The sequence below is a fragment of the Quercus lobata genome, chromosome 1, assembly GCF_001633185.2.
Source record: "Quercus lobata isolate SW786 chromosome 1, ValleyOak3.0 Primary Assembly, whole genome shotgun sequence".
NCBI lineage: Eukaryota > Viridiplantae > Streptophyta > Magnoliopsida > Fagales > Fagaceae > Quercus > Quercus lobata.
In genome coordinates, this window is record NC_044904.1 from 1,552,581 (window position 1) to 1,571,869 (window position 19,289).

At 37.9% G+C, this 19,289-nt stretch overlaps 1 protein-coding gene across 3 annotated transcripts; it reads right to left on the reverse strand.

Annotated features, from left to right (window-relative positions):
• Positions 1-11,898: 11,898 nt before the first annotated feature.
• On the reverse strand, positions 11,899-14,051 carry LOC115978709. Of its 3 annotated transcripts, none has more exons than XM_031102259.1 (5): positions 13,814-14,051; positions 13,563-13,704; positions 13,395-13,476; positions 13,124-13,240; positions 11,899-12,199 (listed from the first exon to the last, which is right to left on the reverse strand). In XM_031102259.1, the coding sequence occupies exons 2-5, from the start codon at positions 13,679-13,681 to the stop codon at positions 12,149-12,151; spliced, it is 369 nt and encodes a 122-aa protein (XP_030958119.1). In that variant the 5' UTR covers positions 13,682-13,704; positions 13,814-14,051; the 3' UTR covers positions 11,899-12,148. The 3 variants fall into 3 exon arrangements, with proteins under 3 accessions (XP_030958119.1, XP_030957468.1, XP_030956776.1); XM_031101608.1 differs by having other exon boundaries at positions 13,806-14,051; XM_031100916.1 differs by having other exon boundaries at positions 13,801-14,048.
• Positions 14,052-19,289: the final 5,238 nt, after the last annotated feature.

Genomic DNA, 19,289 nt, shown 5'->3' on the forward strand with positions numbered 1-19,289 from the left:
CCAAGGGTAAAACATCTGATCAATAAGTTCCGAGTTCCACATCTTTGTTCTCGTGATGAACAAGTCTTTCACAACAGCCAGAGATGAATCCATCCGAGGAGATAGGATTTTTCCCCCACCTGAAGAGTCCAACCACCTATGCTTCCATATATCTATTGTAGAGCCATCCCCTATACGCCATCTAGCACCCTTACAAATAACATTCCTTGCTTGCATTATACTCTTCCATGCAAAGGAACTCTGAGGATTAATCTCAGCATCAAGGATACAACCCGAAGGAAAATATTTTGGCTTAAACACTCTGTACAGCAAGGTATCTTCTTCATGGCAAAGCCTCCACACCTGTTTACCAAGGAGTGCATCATTAAATTATCGAAGGTCACGAAACCCCATGCCTCCAAGAGCCTTTGAAGAGCAAAGCGTCTTCCACTTCACCCATTGCATCTTCCTTGAATTATCTTGATTCCCCCACCAAAATTTGCGGATCATAGATTCTATATCTTTTATCAACCTAAGTGGCAAGCGAAATACATTCATGGAATAGGTAGGATGGATTGAATCACAGCCTTAATCATTACTTCCTTCCTGGATTGAGATAATAGTCTCTCTTTCCATCCTTGCATCTTGTTCCAAATTTTCTCCTTGATTTGATTGAAGCATGCTTTTTTTTTGCCTCCCCACAAAAGATGGCAAACCCAAATATTTGTCATAGTGCTTTATGGCCGGATTGATCTCCTGTTGAACCTCCTTAGAAGTGTTTCGGCTAAAGAAAATGGTTGTCTTAGCCCTGTTCACCTGTTGGCCCGAAGCAGCTTCATACCACTCAAGTAGGAGCTGAATTTTTAGGCATTCAGTTGCATTAGACCTGCAGAACAGAAGGCAATCATCTACAAAAAACAGAAGAGTAATCCTTGGACCCTGCCGGCAAAGAGATAAACCCTTTATTTCCTTGTCCTCTGCTGCTTTACACAAGAGAGCATTAAGACCCTCTGCACAAAACAGAAAAAGAAAGGGAGAAAGAGGATCACCTTGTCTCAATCCCCTTGAAGGCCGAATAAAGCCTTTTGGCTCTCCATTGATGAGTATGGAATAAGTCATTGTTGATACACACTGCATTATCATTGCAACCCATGATTCTGTAAAACCCATATGTAATAGAATTTTTTCCAAAAAACTCCATTCCACTCTATCACAAGTCTTGCTCATATCGAGCTTCATGGCCATATACCCCTCTCTTCCTGAACATTGTGTATTCATATAGTGCAAAGATTCAAAAGCTATCAGAATGTTATCAGTGATGAGTCTATCTGCAATGAAAGCACTTTGAGCCTCTGAAATTATAGAGTTCAAGATGGGTTTGAGTCTATTTGCAATAACTTTACTAATGATTTTATAAAGCACATTGCATAAACTAATGGGTCTAAATTCCGAGACTCTTTCAAGATTGCAAACCTTAGGAATTAAAGTAATGAAAGTGTGATTTATGGATTTAAGGAGAGTACCAGAATTCAAACAGGAGAGGACAGCTTTAGTAACTTCTGGACCCACATTTTGCCAAAAAGATTGATAAAAAATGGGCGGCATCCCATCTGGACCTGGTGCTTTTAAAGGTGCCATTTGTTTAATAGCATCATCCACCTCTTCTTTGCTGTAAGGCTTCAACAGTTCAACATTCATACTCTCAGAAACAACCTCATTCACACCCTCCAAGATTCGGTCAATATTATGGCCATTTGAAGAAGTAAAGAGCCTAGTATAGAAGTCAACAAATAATGAAGATACCGCCTTGTCCTCTGACTGCCATACCCCTTCATCATCTTGGATTCCTTTTATAAAATTTTTCCTTTTTCTTTGGGTAGCCACCGCTTGAAAATACTTTTTATTCTTATCACCTTTAGCCAACCATTGTGTTCTCGCTCTCTGTTTCCACATCCGGCTTTCCTTGTCAAGCAGAATATTGAGTTCACGTCTAAGGGTGACAATTGACTCATAATCTCCCCCTTTTGCAGCCAACACTTCTGCTTTCCACAATAATTCCTTCTTCTTAGCAATCTGGGACTTAACACTTCCAAAGTGCTCCTTACTCCAAGACTTCAACATTTTCTTACATTTCTTAAGCTTTCTTGTTACCTTGAACATGGGGGTCCTTTGGTGATCACATTGCCACGCTCTCAACACTGTATCACTACATCCTCTGTCGGCCAACCACATCTCTTCAAAACGGAATGGGCGTCTACTCCAACGCTGAGCTTCATTGTTGGGGTTGAATACAAGACTGATAGGGCGATGGTCAAAAGAATAGCAGTGAAGGTGGCAAATCGTAGTAGCTGGAAACTTAGATAGCCAATCATAGTTGGCCACTCCCCTGTCAAGACGCTCCCAAATCAAATGCCAATGTCGTTTGCCATACCAGGTGAATTCCGGACCTGTGAAGCCAAGGTCCATGAAGCCACAAAAGTCTAAAGTGTCTCGGAAAGCTTGCATCTACGCATGCGATCTAAGTCGCCCACCCCTCTTCTCTTCCATGTGTAAGAGTTCATTAAAATCACCCATACAGCACCATGGTAAGTGTGGTTTGGATTTCAACATACGGAGCATACTCCATGCTTCCTCCCTATTACTAACTTCCAGTTCTCCATAGAAACCGGTGAACCTCCATGCATCCACTGTACCACCGTTTACAACCGCATCAATATAGTTTTTTGAAAAGCTGTCAACCCACACAACATTTTCTAACTTCCACAAAAGAGCCAAACCACCTCCTCTACCACGACTAGGAACCGTAAACAAACCTGCGTATTTAAACTTACACTTTATTTTTTCTAATTGCTTTTTTCCAGATTAGGTTTCGAACAAAAAGACAATTAGGGGATCTTGTGCTCGAATAAATTCTTCAAGCTCATCCTCTGCCCGTGGGTTCCCAAGCCCACGGCAGTTCCAGGCTAGACAAGTCATGGCTCTTGGCGGGGCTGCCTAGTAGCCTCCACCGTTGGTAAGGGGTTTGCACAAAGTTTTTTTCTTGCATGCACAACGTCATTGCTATCCTCATTATCACGTAGAAGTCTCTTCTTCATAAAAGGCATGGGTTGGGTTTCGGTTGGGTTTCTATCCTGCACCAATCTCTTCCAACTACGGGTTTTATGATTGTTATCCTGTGGGTTGCCCTGTGTAGATTCCGTCATAACCAGCTTTGGATTGAAGCCTACACCAGTGGGTGTATTACTAATGGATTGGCCTTCAGATTGTACTAAGGCCATATCGGGCCCAATTGGACTTGAGCCCACTACTGTAGACTCAAACTTTGAAATCTCATCGTCAATTTCGTTTAGAACCTCCTGGAAATCTGGCGTACTCCTCGCGATAATCTCTGAGGTTTTCACATCTCCTGTAATCACATAATCCATTACTTCGTGGGGTGGCTCCGTCGGCAAAACCGCCTTAGCCCTACCTGCCTCCTCCCTCGGTTCAGTACCATGATCCCGGTTTGATCCAAACATCCCACTCCACTCTGTATTATTCTCCGTTCTTACTTCCTTCGTGACTCCTCCATGAGACTCATCACCGTTTACGTCACCACCACCTTCCTCATCCTCTACGCCACCCACCTTGATCGTTGCGCACTTCCTCATATTAAAGGTTGGCGCACGTAACCAAGCACCATACTGCCTTTCGTTTTCAGTCAAAGAGCCCTTACTTCTCACCCAAACGTCGCACTCCTTGTCACTATGGGTAAGCCGGCCGCACCAATAACATAGATTTGGCAAGCGTTCATATTTAAATCTAACCCAGCCGATCTCCCCATCCCCATGACGGATTTTGCGTCCTCAACAAAGTGGTTTCGATATGTTAACCCTAACTTTGATTCTCATGAAGGTGCTTCCATCCTGATTTCCTCACTCTCTAAGTCCCGGTTGTACCTCTCCATAGACTTTACCGATCTTAGCAACCGCATCTGGATTCATATCCCCCACTGGTAAGTCATGGACCTGAATCCAAAAAAACGTTTTATCGAAAACCAAATCTTTTACCGCAACAGTCTTCTCCATCCGACGTAGAGAAACCAAGTGTTTATCATAGCTCCATGGTTCTCCTAAGAGGACCTTGTCTGCATCCATCTTATCCGAAAACATAAAGAGAACCACATGACTTCCCATACCTTTGATCTCAAAACTCTTCTTTGTCTGCCACAACTGTTTGAATGTCCAGGCTATAGCCTCCATATTCAATACTTTACGTGTAAAGAATTTGGCTGCTAAAACCTTCCCCCCTGTCGTCTCAAAGATCTGACCGCTATACTCATTCTCCTCCTCCTCTGATAGCGAAAGTTTTTTCCACATCACAGACAAGTCTTCCATGATAACCCTCGGTTGCAAGCGTTGAAACCGAAAGACAACTCACTGACTTTGAAAAGCTAATCGTACAAGAATGATTGACACAAACTGAAAAGCCTAAACCCTAGAGTTAGGCACAACTTCTACTAGGCGGCTAGGGTTTTGGCAGGAGCCTCACCCTAACGTCGGAGAAACTTTTTAGCTTATAATTCTAATTTATTTTAAGTGTATTCTTTTTTATTTTCCTTATAAAATAATCAAAATTTCAAATAGGAAAAAAAATTATACACATGACGAACCACTATTAGTGGAGTATAAAGCAAAATACAAAAAGTAGGACATGATATCTATTCGTATTATATGTCTTATAATATTAATTATTATAAATCTTAATGTTGACTAATTCAGAACCAATTAACATTACCCTTTTAATTATTACAAATCTAATGTGGTCCCAATTCAGAATAAAGTCTTAACTATAAGAGACAGAGAAATGGTTGAAATTTAATACTTTTATGAATAAATCTATTACAACAACTAAGCCTTCATCCTAAAATTTGTAATTAGCTATAGATCCTCAACTAAACAAACTTGGTCACATGACTATGGGTCTCAACTAATCAAACTTGATAAAATCTATTCTTTTTGTCAGCATAATCTTGCTCGTTTTGAAAAAAACTCATAAACAAATAAAAATTTCCCAAGATAAAAATGTGGTTACAATTGAAAAAAAGAAAAAGAAAAAAGATTGCAGATCATTTGTAAGAAGTAATGTAATGGCCTCCATGTCAACCTTTGGCTCCCTAATGCCACCCTTCGAAGTCTTATTGAAGGACCACTTTCAAGAGATGAAGACAAAGTGATGTTGCATCAATGCTTTCACAATGGCACTGGTTGGAATTTGCAAAATAGATCCTTTGTATTGCTTGATCAAATTCTGGAGAGCTTAAAAGCAACCCCTTTCTCATGTGACACCAATGTTGAAGACTCACTCATTTGGGCTTACTCCAAAAATGGTTCTTTCTCTCTATCTTCAGCTTATTTATTGGCAAGAGGCTTAAACCCCTTGAACTTGGATACCATAGCTATGTCATGGGTTTGGAAGATTGCTGCACCACCTCGGGTTTAGTTCTGCCTTTGGCTGTGCATGCATAATAGCGTTCCCACTGGTGAAGTACTGGGTTGCAGGCTTCTCTAGAAGTCTTGGCTGCACTAATAGCTTTATGGCAGAGTTGTGGGTCTAAAGAGATGGTTTTATTCTGGCCAAGGACCTCAATCTTAATAGCCTTATTGTTAAATTGGATGCTAAGAGTGTTGTTCAACTAATGAATAATGATTCTGCCAATATGCTAATGGATCCTCTTTTGACTGACTATAGGACCCTTCTGAGAGCCATCCCCAACAAATGGGTTGAGCACACCTACCACGAAGCAAATTGTTGCGCGGATGCTTTAGCTAGAGTAGGGGCTAGACGTAATTTCTCTTTTGTAGTTTTTGTGGAACCATCGCCTATGGTGGAGTATCTGTTAGCTAGTGATAAAGCTAACACTTTTTGTAATAGACTTGTTGCTTCTAATATATAAGTAGCCATTTCTGACCCAAAAAAAAAAATGTAATGGTGATTGGAGGCGGGGTAGTTTATTTCAGAGTCGATTTTATTGCTCTCCCCTATTTGCCTAGGCCCTTTGCTTGGCTTAGTTTGTATGTAACTAAGGCAATGAATTTTGGTAGATTATATAAACACTAATACTAAAGCTAAAGCTGTGCAATTTTTGATTACAAGAGCCGTGTGAGACGCAGAGTGGCGCTGTGTGAACGTTGTGAAGGTTATGGATGAATTATGGGGATATTTACAGTGTAGCCAAATGAAGTCGGTTGGTTATCACTAGGGCTTTTGCTTTTAACGGCGAAATCATGTCGTCTCAATAGGTCTCAGACTAATATAAGTTGAGGCCGATGTGTTATGGCGAATGTCTCAAATTAATTTCTTTAAATATTGTGCCTTTTGAGGCAATTTTCATTTTTTTTTTTAAATTTTTTGTATAATAAGTATTAAGTTCTTTAGGATTTTCTACATTTTTTAGGAGAAGGCATTAGGTGAGACGGGCTTATAAGCCTAATGTCTCACTGACATGCGCGTGGGTCCCAATTAAGTGAGACATGGTGTTGTTTCTAATAAATACCTTAATTTAGTTTCAAACAGATTATTTTTAAACCTCACTCAAATTTACAATTTGCAAAAATAGAACCTAGCCTAGGACTGACTAAATGCATTTTGGGACTAGAAGCAAGTGTAAAATATATTGTCAAATTATTTTCATATATTTATAAAACGCAATTTAAAAATTTTGGTTCTAAAAATATCGAAACAATTAATATTAGAATAAATATCTTATTCTAGATAGTTATTGTCTCTCTTGGCAATGTTGGACTTTAATTATTGAACAATATATTTTAGTGATAAATTTGTCTCAAAAACTATTAATTCTAATTTTAGTAGTAAAATGTATTAATAAAATGTTGAACATTCAAAAAGAGTAAAATAATTTAAAAATAATTTTTATTTATTAAATTTTGGGCCTTAAGGCAAATTGTATCTATTTTACAGATGTCTTGGGTAACACCCAATCTCTATTGATTAATCTAATTTTGTAAAGCCTACTTGGTTCAACATATGAGACTTTATAGCTTTAGTTTGAGTGGAAAGTCTTCATAATGAACTTTTTTTTAGAGAGTTTTAATCTATAGTGTCTGCTCCTGATGATAGCTCTTTATTATCAAATTAAGACACCAATTAGTTTTTGTTGTAGTCTTTATAATGAACTTTAATTTGTATAGAATGAGTGTTTATAAATATAGTTGAGTGGTAAGTCTTCATAATGAACTTTTTTTGTCTTGAGAAGAATTCATAATGAACTTTAATTTGTGTAGGGTGAGTGTTAAATATCATTTTATTTTATTTTATTGGATTAAAATTTTTTATTATGGAGAGTAAATTACATATATAATATACTTGAAGATTCAATGCGTTGAAAAGGATTTTGTTTATAGATTTTTTTAAAAACTTTCTTCTCGTGTATATATATAATATATCACTTATTATTCATTATTCTGATAAATTATTTGTAAATTAGATATTAATTATTAAATTTTCTTTTAAGAAAAAGTAAACACACTATGTCATTCTATTAAAATGTGACATGAGAAAAGAAGCCGAGTAACATTCAAGCAGCATTCTATGTTACCAAAGATTCCCTCGTCCACTTCTGAGCAACCACGACCCCAATCCATCCATTTTCTTGATTGGGCCTAACCTGTGCAAACGGGTGAGCTGTGTTGGTTGTCATTCAAAATGTCAATTTCATTGAAAATGTCTTTCTCCTTGGATCAAGGGTTTTACTTGCAATCGCCCCTTATTTAATTTATAAGGAAAAATAAGAAAACATTTATGAAGATACTCTTATGTTGTATTGATATATGTCAATTTATATTTTATATCAATTTAATGTAACAAGAACTAGAGATGGGATTAAGTATTATCAAACTTTCCTGTGAATTTCCATTGGGATCAACTGAATTTTACTATTGGTCATTTCGAAAATCTTGACAATTTCACCATCACGGTTTGTAATTTTTAGGGAATTACCATTTCCAATGTCCAAATGGCTTGTCAATGAATCTATATATATAATAATAAGTAAAGCTGAGAGAAAATTCAATTAGATTATAAATTGGAATTTAATTAGAGTCTAATTTTGTGCTACGTGTCCCATCTAATCCAAGTTTTTAAATTTTTGTGCCAAGTGAGTTAATTTAATGTAAAAATTGGATTTCAATTAGAGTTTAATTTTGCGACATGCGTTCTATCTAATCTAAGTTTTTTAATTTTTGTACCAAACGAGTTGATTTAGTGAAAAAAAGAGGAGTCTAATATAAGTAAACCATAAAAAACATAATTTTTGAATGATTAATATTTATGAGCCTTTTTTTTTAATTTTTTGGTAGAACTAAAAACAATTCAAGTTTATTAGTCATTTATATATATATATATATATATATTAATAGATGTAGGGATGATAGGCCCAGAAATGTATATTGAGCCGTGGGCCCTGTTCGAGGACATTTAGTAGTCTGAAGACAGATAGACGTTAGCGAGGAAGTGCAAATTAGTGAATGGTGGAAGAAGTCTGGTCATGAGGGTTCGGGAAGGTGGTCTGAGGAGAAATGCCTCCTCGGCTTAATAAAGTAGAGGTCAAAGGGGTTGATTTGCTATCAAGAGCAACGTTCCGGGCAATTCTACCGGTAAGGATAAGCATCATGAGGGAATAGGACGAAGGGAAGCTAAGAAATATCTAAGAGAAAGCTGCTACCACCGCATTAATTACTTTGTAGCTAACTTTCTAACCGCATTAATATGGAGGTGATACATGAACAGTGATATTCAGTCTAACAGCTACCTCCAAAGACTTTAGGAAGGTGCTGATGAGACAAAGATTAAAGCAAACAACTTGACCTACACGTGGAGGGTGGAGATGAAGCAAAGGAAGGCCATACAAAGAAGAAAGACCCCATTGCGAGGGGATCATCTAGGAATCTATAGAAAATACACTGTAGCAACAAGAATTGTAATTGTAATCAAGTCTAAGAGCAATATATTCAAGAACTACTCTCCTTGAACTTTGCCGAGGAAGAATTATTTTGCATAAAACTTGTTCGTTTCTATTTTCTTATCATCTTTAATCCATTGTGAGTGTTGTCCAAGTCATTGAAGCCTAGTTTACAGCCCACTCTCTACAAATTTATTGTATTGGGCTTTTTGAGCCTTAACCCTTTTACCTTTTTGGGCTTAGGATCCAAACCCTGCCCTTACAATAGGTAAAACTGAGAGAAAATCCAATTAGATTTTAAATTGGAATTTAATTAGAGTCTAATTTTGCGCCACGTGTCCCATCTAATAAAATTTTTTAAATTTTTGTACCAAGTTAGTTAATTCAATATAAAAATTAGATTTCAATTAGATTTTAATTTTACGGCACATGTCTCATTTAATTGAAATTTTTTAATTTTTGTGTCAAATGAATTAATTTAGAGTAGAAAATGAGAAGTCCAATATAAATAAATCATAAAAAATATAGTCATATATCTAACACTATGTGCCCGTTTGGGTAGAGCTGAAACTTGCGTTTCAGCTCTACGTTTTCCTAACTTTTTTTTTTTTTTTTTTTCCTCTGCACGTGAACAGTAAAAGCACTGTGCAGGGGACAAAAAATACTATTCACGTACTGTTTACGCACTGTTCATATACTATTCATGGGTCCCACGACACTATTTACACATTTAAAAATTATTTTGCTACAGTGTTTTCAGTTTTCAGTTTTCAGTTTTCAGTTTCAGCAACAATAAGCTCAATCCAAATGGACCCTATATATAAAATTAGAGGAAGAGAGAGTTGTTTGAATGATTTTATATTTATAACCCTTTTTTTTATTACTAAAAAAAATTCAAATTTATAAGTCATCTATATATATATTGTAAGAACCCAAAAATCTAATAGCTCAAGTCCATTTAGAATAGTGAGATTGTACAGTTCAACTTGGGCCCAAATCAATATATTTGTAAGAGAGTGGATCAAACAACAAGAGAAGGCTTAGCCTGAGGATCAAAATGAGGAGGGAAGTCTTATTATTATGGATTATGTATGAAGATGGCTAGTTACAAGTTTGCCTGAGGAGGCCAATATTACACAGAAGAATACACTGTTCACACTCTTCTCTCAATGTTCTTCTTTTTACTCTTCTTTTTCTTATACTTTTTTTTTTTTTTTTTTTTTGTGGATCCCTTTCTCTGAAAACTCTCTTTTCTTTATATACTCACCCCCTACTTCACATCTTGACCCCCCATCTTTACCTAACAAAACTCTCATCGTGACACCTGTCCCTTTAAACATCTGCTGAAGGTGGTAGAAAAAGCTGCTTAGCTGTGAATTATAGTACTGTTCAGGTCACTTCCTCATCAATGCAGCTAATAAAGTTGTTGCCCACCATTTAATGCGGAGACAATAGTCTACTTCTTGTTGGAAACTTCCCCTACCCTTCATGATTCTCTCTCCTCAGCCAGTCCTTCCCACCTTAAGCTCCTAAGAATCTTTTGTCTCTTCTCCTCCTCTCCTCGGGTGAATTCCCTCCTCCAGCATTTGATGTCCCAACAACAACACTAATAGTTCAACAATCCCTTCCTCGGTCCTCTCCCCCCCACCCAAAAAAAAAAAAAAACACACACACACACACACACACACACATATATATATATATATTAGCAGGTATAACTTAGAGAAAATCCAATTAGATTCTATAATTGAAATTCAATTTTGCACCACATGTCATAAATTATTTATTTTTAGAGAGAGTTTTAATTCTCAATTTTGGAATCAAATGAGATCATATTATAAATATTCATTCAAGTGAGTTATTATGTACAAAAACCAAAAAGTCTAGAATTAATTAACATAAAAATATTTAAAAAATAGACAATTTACATTTTTTACCTAACAACATTCTTACAAGACTTTTTAAAGAGTTTAAAAAAAAAAAGAATGACTATTAATAATATTTAAATTACATATGTAAGAATTATACAATGCATCTTAATGTATATGTTTTAAGTATATCTATGCATATGCATAGAGTTACAAGTTAGTATAATATAATGGATCGAATAGGAAGAAGTGGACTGATTTGTTCTTCTATTTTTTTAATATAATAAAAAAAAGTTAATCATATTTGCCATGATTTATATGAAGCCGAAGGGGATTAGTGAGTAGACCTATATTGGGCATGGAAGGATTCTATCTGAGATATGGAATTAACTATTATCGAACTTCCCTATGAATTTCCACTAGGATCAACTCAACTATACCATTGATCAATTCGATAAGCTTGACAATTTTACTCTTGCGGTTTTTAATTTTTTGGGAATTACTATTTCCACTAATGGCATGTCAATGAATGAATATAACTTCAAATAATATAATGAATTGAACTGGACCAAATTTGACCTAACAGACCGAAATGGACTAAATCATTGGCCACATTACCATTGTTTTTGTTGATTTAATTTTTTATAATATTAAATATATTAATTGATTGAATTTACACATCATCTTAGACGATTTTTTTTTTCCTAGTAAAATCTTGGACAATTTAATATATTTAATATTATCAAAAAAAAAAAAGACTTGGCTAATGATGTGGCTCAACAAGAGCATAGCAAAATTAAAAACTACGTTTCAATTTTTAGATAGTATATATAAATTGGCTTTGATTTTTAGATAGTATATATACTGGCAAGTTACACATGTATTAAATGGATCTTGAGTACGGAACCTTACCTTTTAAGGCTCTAACACACACTTGCAAGGGTAGGGGGTGCCAGTTGGATTAGTACTTGTTCGTTCATTAGTATAAATGCATTATCTATATAAACTTCTACCATTGTTTTGTAATAAACCATGAACATATAGTGTACGGCATCATTTGCCACATATCTTGCGTTTGGGCAGAGCAATTATAGATACCAACATTGGAAACTTAACCATATCTTGGGTGTTTCTAAATGGCATTCCATATAACATTGAGATATATCTGAAGCTGGATAGAAGCAGTTCTTATTATATAACCAAAAAAGGGATAAGGAAGGTCGTTGCATATTTTTCTACTTACTAATCTTCATTTTGTTTATTCCACTCGATTGGCGTCAGATAACTCAACTTCTAAAAAGTTATGACAGTTACACTTCTAACAGAGCATTGGAATTTCCTTTTAGCCACTTCCATCAAGTTGACCATTAGAGAGAAGGTGTGCCATGTATTGCTGCAAGCATGGAATAAAAAGGAGAAGTCAGAGAGCACTACAGTGTTGGAGTTTCAGTCAATGCAGACCTTATTCACTAGGCATGACTATAATGTTTCATGTATAGTAATGAGCAATGATATTATCAAAGAAAGTTTCAAAGGTAATGATATGTGCACATGAACAATAATCATTCAAATATTTGGCAGGCAATTGTACTTAGAAGAATAGAAGTAGTTTAGGTGGAAATGGGGATGGAGAGTAAGACATCATTTAATATCTGGACAAAAAGAACACCTTAACTGTGCAAATGAAATCTTTAAGTATACTGTAGCCTGTTTCCTGCATTAAAGATTTTTAGCAAGTTTTAACTAAATCTAGCATGGCTATGATGCATTGCAGCATGTGACTCCTTAATATTAGTTCTATGTTTGAAGCCAATACCACAAGCTACACCTAGAGTTTCAAACCCAAGTATTCCTGGAATCATTTTACTCTTATTTGTCAGTTAGCCTTATTGTAAAAGCTCATCTTTGGGACCCTGTCACACTAACTTACCCCAAAGAGAATTTCAGGATTGTCAGATGTCATTCTAGCTACAAGAAAAGCCCAGAATTTGTAAGAAGTCATTCAAAAATTGACTGTAATCACAAACTTCAAAGCCTATGTTAAACTTTTACCTATCAATTGAAGGTACAATACCAATTTCACCAAAACAGGATCACTGAAAAAAATGAGAGCTATACAATCAAATAGTATAACAACATTTTCAAGATTTCATGAATCTATATCTTTAGGCATCAATTTTAATGATTATATATATAACATAGCCCCAATAATGGATGTTGACCGTTAATAAGTTTTTATAAATAAACAAAAGTGACTGAATTCCTATCATAGAGATGCAAAAATCATGTCTATTGGATAAGCAGACTCAGTGCTTACTGCATGATATGCGTAAGGCGATTTCCCTTGCCGCTCAAAGTGTTTCGCCATGATGCAATACTCAATCGGACCCCACTCTTCCACTTCAAAGCAATTGCCAAGTGCGGCTTTATATAACTACCAACAAATCACAAACTCAAATATAACCACCAATAAATAAATAAAACCATCACAGATAAAAGAACAGTGTAACATCAATTTTAAAAAACCATGACTCACATACAAAAACAACAGAGTACAAATCTTAAATCATACTATTATTTTCACAAACCTTAGCCGTGTCCGTTAAGAGTTCGGTTCCAGCTGGGTAAGATGCATAGAATTGGTCAGCCCTAGAATACCCAGCTCTCGTTCTGCAACACCCAAAAATAAAAAAGGGTCATTAACAACATAAGCAGTAAGACCAAGTTAAAGGAGTTTGAAGTGGAACTAGACTCACGTATTACTCGTGTAAGCATAGCTCACGAGAGCTGCAAAGCAGTAGAATCCGGTATAAGACACAATTCTCCGGAACTTCTGAATCTTCAGAATCTCTTTGACCCCATCGTATAGTCTCATCACTGATGATGCATAAATCGTCCCTGAAAGCAAAAATGTCCAAGCAGTCATCAGTGAGACATTTAATCAAACACTTCGTGCGCATTAATATTTTCAGGTGCTTGGTTTAAGTACTCAACCTCACCGAGTTACCTCCTTGGCTGTCTCCTTTTATGAAATGAATCCCACAGTTGGGATTTAGAGTAGAGGAAAATGCGATTAATGAGAAGGGTTCAATGTTATGGGAAAGTTGTTTGGGAAGATTCACTGTGATGTGATTTGGTGGTGGGTGTTTTATTGGTTAGCACTTAGCAACACTTAGAAGATTCCCAGTTGTGATTTCGAAGGTTTGGAAATAAATACCACTAGATATTCAGCAAAAATAAATATTTAAATACAGTACTAGATTAAATTGTAATTTACACTTTAAGGCCATTTTGTTTTTTTGACTTCCAAAATTTTTAAATTTTAGATTTGTACCCGTTTTTCTATTTTTATTTTTAACCTTTCTCTTAGACTCGTAAGCACTTTGTACATGAGAAAATGTTAATTCAACTTAAGTCCCTTGACAAATAGTATCAATTTCTTTACCACATATTTGATTCCTATTCTTTATATCGTATTTTAATTTAGTTTATAACATTTTAATTGTGTTAATTTAGTTTCTAACATTTTAGTGTCATGTTAATTTAGTCCCTAATGTTGTCTCATGGATGAAAATTGCTAACATGGTTAACAACTAAAATAAAAAATTAGTTTCCGTTGATGTGGTAATAAATTAATTTTTTATTTTAGCAATTTGCCATGTCAGCAATACCATTTAAGAAATAACGACCGTGACTAAATTGACATAGTACTAGAAGGTTAGGGAGCAAATTGACAAATTGAGTAATGGACCAAATTGCTATGTGTGGAGTAATTGTGATTTTTTTGGGTTTGATATGATTTGGGAAAATCTTTATATAACGGACTATTGGAGGGGTTAGCAATAAGTATAGAACTCTAAAAGCCCAAGCCTAATGTGCATTAAGATGTTTTTTTAGCCCAGGCCCAACGGATCCTAAGAAAGGTATCAAGGTCCTTGATCACTTCCTAGGTAGGGGTGATAATTTGTGTTTGCGTGTCAAGTTAATTCATGAGTATTTAACTATATAAGTCAACACTAATCTGACATGTTTATTAAACGGGTCCAGATTTCTAACTCTAACACGATCCATTTATTAATTGAGTCAGTCATGTTTATTTGTTTATTAGATTTTAGCAAAATGAAAAAAAAAAATGAAAGAACAAACAAACAAATATTTTTAATATAAAATTTAGAACTAATGAGTAACTACATCACAAATAATTATTCAAAATTAAAGTATATCTCAATATCACAAATAATTAATTACAATATGTCAAAGAAAATAAAACACAACAACTAATAAGTTTATATACTTAAGGATTGATAGATATATTGGTAAAATGTTATTTAATTAAACGGGTTAGACGGGTTAAACGGGTTCTATGTGTTGAATACTAATCCAATCCGTTTATTAAACGAGTTAGTTGTATCAATCCGAATATGACACGAACACATTAACTCTTAACCCATAATCTGTTAATTTTGTATTGTGTTGTGTGAAGTTCGCAATCTTGTCCAATTTTGCCACCCCTATTCCTAGGCTGCTTGGTCCAAAGCTATGGTTATGATCAAATGTAGTCCCAACATACTTTGACGGAAAATGCAAAGTGGTGGAACCTTGTACATACCTTTGAGCCAAGCAAAGGTATAAACGGAGCGTTTTTTTACGAGTTTCAAGTTTCTTTTTTTAATGAAATGTGTTTTTTTTTTTTTTTTTGGGTTATGACAAAAAAAATAAAAAATAAAAAAATTTATTGGAACTCAAATTTATGTAAATTTTTATTTGGACAAGGAGCACAACCTGTAAATTTGATTTGAAAAAACATTTCATTCCTATTATTATTATGGAAGCACATCTCTTGATTGGTACTGTAGGCACCAAAGACGGGCTTGCTGGGCCAAACCACTATTTGGGCTCACAATTTATTTATCTGGTGGGTCTGGGTATCCTACCTTGGGTTGTCCTAGGCTAAGGGATCCAATGGAGTCATTTTTCTCTCTTTCACAATTTTATCTTCTCTCTATCTCCCTTACTCCTTTCTTTCCTCAGAATTGCATCCCCTAACTATCCATTCATTTCTCCTATTTATAGCCTTTGTTAATGGGGTGATCATCATTATCTTCTCCCTTAGTGCAACGAAGGGTCCAATGTCAATGGGCTTAAGTGGATTTTTAGGCACGAGTGGCTTTGGAAATGGTTCCTACTTCAGTTAATGTGTTCAGCAGCGGAGTTTCCTAAGGTTCTGCTGGGCACTTAAACGGCAATGTGTCCGGGCAATGTGACCGAGCATGTGCATAGTGCTCGGAAATGGTTTCCCGAGCATCCTGTGAGCAAGGCGTACGCAATCCGCCTTCTAAGTGTCCGGACAACACTCAGTTCACATTGGTAGCTATTCGTGGGTTTGGGCTGGGGCTCTTGTTGATGTGAAGGTTGGATCTTTGGCCCATATCATTGATTCATGGTCCAAGGCCCAATATGAACTTGGGCGTTAGGTGCCGTACAATAGCCCCCCCTTGATTCGTCCTCGGCCCCCGGGGACGAATCAAGGAGTCAAAGAGGTAGTGTTTTGCCCGAGAAGTCCAACGGACGTGCTTGAGGGGTTACAGTGGTCCATAAATGCACTTCTCAAAAGACGCGTCGCTTTAGATCTTGCGGCTCTGCCGTCATTATTACCTGGCGGTTCACAAATCGAGGCGCGCGTGTGGATTGCTCTGGGCATCTCTAAGGTCATTCCTTTTTTACTTCATCATTGCTAATTAATGTTACTCATTGCACACCAACTGATGCTTTCCTTGGCTCCTATAAATAACCCATCTTAATCCATTTTCTCACTTTTCACTCTCTGTCACTTTGAAACTTCTCTTTGCCGAGCATTCTCCTGCGCACCAGTCCACTAACCCAAAATCCTCCTCTCCCTTAGAGCCAGAAGTAAGTTTTCTTCCCCTTTCCTTTATTTTCATTTTCTTCCCCAGAGCCCCTTTTTAATTTCTAGTCATAGGATGGGTTTTGCTTACCTCTTGAACGCCGGTGCTCCCTTAGCCGCCTTTAGGCAAGCCTTTAGCGTCCCTGATGATGTGGAGTTGGCTTATTGTCACGAAAGTGAAATCACCCTCCACAGAGGGGCAGGCACGGCCTTTTTCCCACTGATGTCCGTCCTAGAAGGTGGGGTTAGGTTTCCCATAGACCCGCTTCTACTTAACACCCTTAGATACTATGGGTTGAGTGCCGACCAACTTCCCCCCAACTTTTACCGGGTAGTGAGTTGTGTGGGTAAGCTGAACCAAACGTTCGGCTTGCAATTAGACCACCACGACATAAACCACATGTACAACCTTTGTGGAAAGAAGAAATCAAACTATTACTTAAAGACTAGAGATAAAAGGGTACGACTGATTTCTTGTTTGCCGGACTCTAATAGGAATTCCGCCGGGGAATTTGTCCGGGTGCACGACAATTGGTTTGCAGGTGACATCCCTCCCCCTTTGTCACGACGCGAAGTTGGTTCATCCTAACCTTCAATTCCTCATGTTTCCTAAATTTGTAAATACTTTATTTACTCTAACCTTGATTCGTTTTCTTTTTGCTACAGACGATTCAGTGTTCACTCAGGATATCAGAACAGTTCACGTCCGGGACCTAAATTTTGTGCTAAGGTCCGAGATCTTCGTTCACCGGGACGGGCAACTTCGTGCTTCTCACCTCATCCTCAGCGTAGACCCGGTATACTCCACTTGGCAACCTTTCAGCCAAGCCTTCATTGTAGATAGCCCACTTCTTTCTTATATAGATGTTCGGCATGCGAACTTCCTCCCCCCCAGCATTACTGTAGGAGAAGCCCGTGACCTCGGCCCATGGTATACCTGTTCAGATGAACTCACACCTATAAGGGACGAATCGGTCGAAGTAGCATCTAGGCATCTTCGGGAACGCACTCATGAGGCCATTTAGCATGAAGCTATATCGGCCGAACCCGCGAATCCAGTTCAGGTAGCCGCGCAAGAAGCTACGGAGTCTAGTGACTCTTCCAGGACCCATTCCGCTCCTGAAGACATGGTGACTAGAAGGACTTTGATTGTCAGCCGTTTCATCCCTGGGGCAAGCCAGGCCGTTCAACAGCAGACTCCACCACAAGGGCGCGTCCTAACTCCTTCCGCTCATCCCTTACCTCCCCCTGCTCTTGGTCGGCAACGAAAGAGGCAAAGGCTTACCGATTAATCCTCCACCGGCTCGGGAGAGGCTCAAATCCAAACTCCCCTTCAACCTTCTCGGGGTATCACAATCCGGGAGCCGCCAGCCCAGGTTGGAACATATGTTGCCTCATCCTCCAGACCGGTGTAGCCATGGCAACCAACGTACGAGCTGGATGGCACGCCCCTCCTGGCTAGCACAAGCGTCCGAGCATGGGAGAAGGGTGAAGGGGGCCGTGTTGCCCAAAACTTGGGCCACGGTCTCCTCCTGCCTGATGATGTAAGCGCATTTGCTGATGGGACCGATGAGTCCATGGGGAGAAGACTCCAATGGCACACTATCGTGGTAAGTCCTCTTCCTTTGCACTCTTATTATTATTATTTTCCTTCTGTGCATGTCTTTATATTTTTTGTGTTCGTTGTAACCTCAAGTTGCCGTGCGTGAATAACATTGTCTTTAACAGGCCGCCTAGCTAGCCCATATATTGAATGAGAGGGTGAAGGATCTTATCGAGGAGGTTGATCGGGAGAAAGCCAGTAAGGAAGAGGTTGTGAAAGCGGTTAAGGAGAATACAAAAATTTTCGAATTTGCTGAGAAGAGGGTTGCTACTACGGAGAAATCCCGGGCTTCGGCAGAGAAGAAATCGATAGAGCTGGTGGCGCGGCAGAATGAAACAGAAGTGAAGCTGGCCGAAACAGCAAGCTTGAACTCCATTCTATCTGAAGAGGTTGCTGATTTGCAGGCGGCCCTTGAAGCTTGTGAGAGTAAGTGGTACGATAAGGGATTTGCCGATGTCGAGAAGAGCGTAGAGCCGGTGGTTATGCAAGCTTGGCAGCTATCTTTCTGGGAGGGCTGAATGGCTGCTCTACAGGCCCTAGGGGTGCTCGAGGACTCCCCTCTTAGGGACCCTGATCAGATCCCCGTTTCAGTCTCTGTCCCTGCTGCTTAAAATCCAGCCGGTCCAAAAGAAGAGGAGGAGACAGATAGCTTGAGGGAGCTGGTGGAGCAGATTGATGCCTAAGTGGAGATGATTGGGGCAGAAGTAACCAGCAACCCTCCCACTGAAGGCCCTTAAGGTGAAGATGCCCATTCCCAGCCCCCCGTGCCTGGGCACCACTCCGCCGAGATGACCTCCGAGACACAGTCCGTGGAACTTTCTTCCTAATTGCCGAACCTGCTTTACATTTCTTTTATTCGCTTTTATTCTTATAGTTTTTATTTAATTTCGAGTTGGTTTTCCCAAGTCGCTGGGCTGTGGCGATTAGACAATTATTTCCTGGTTTTAAACAGTTTGCTCGGTCTTTGAATCTCAA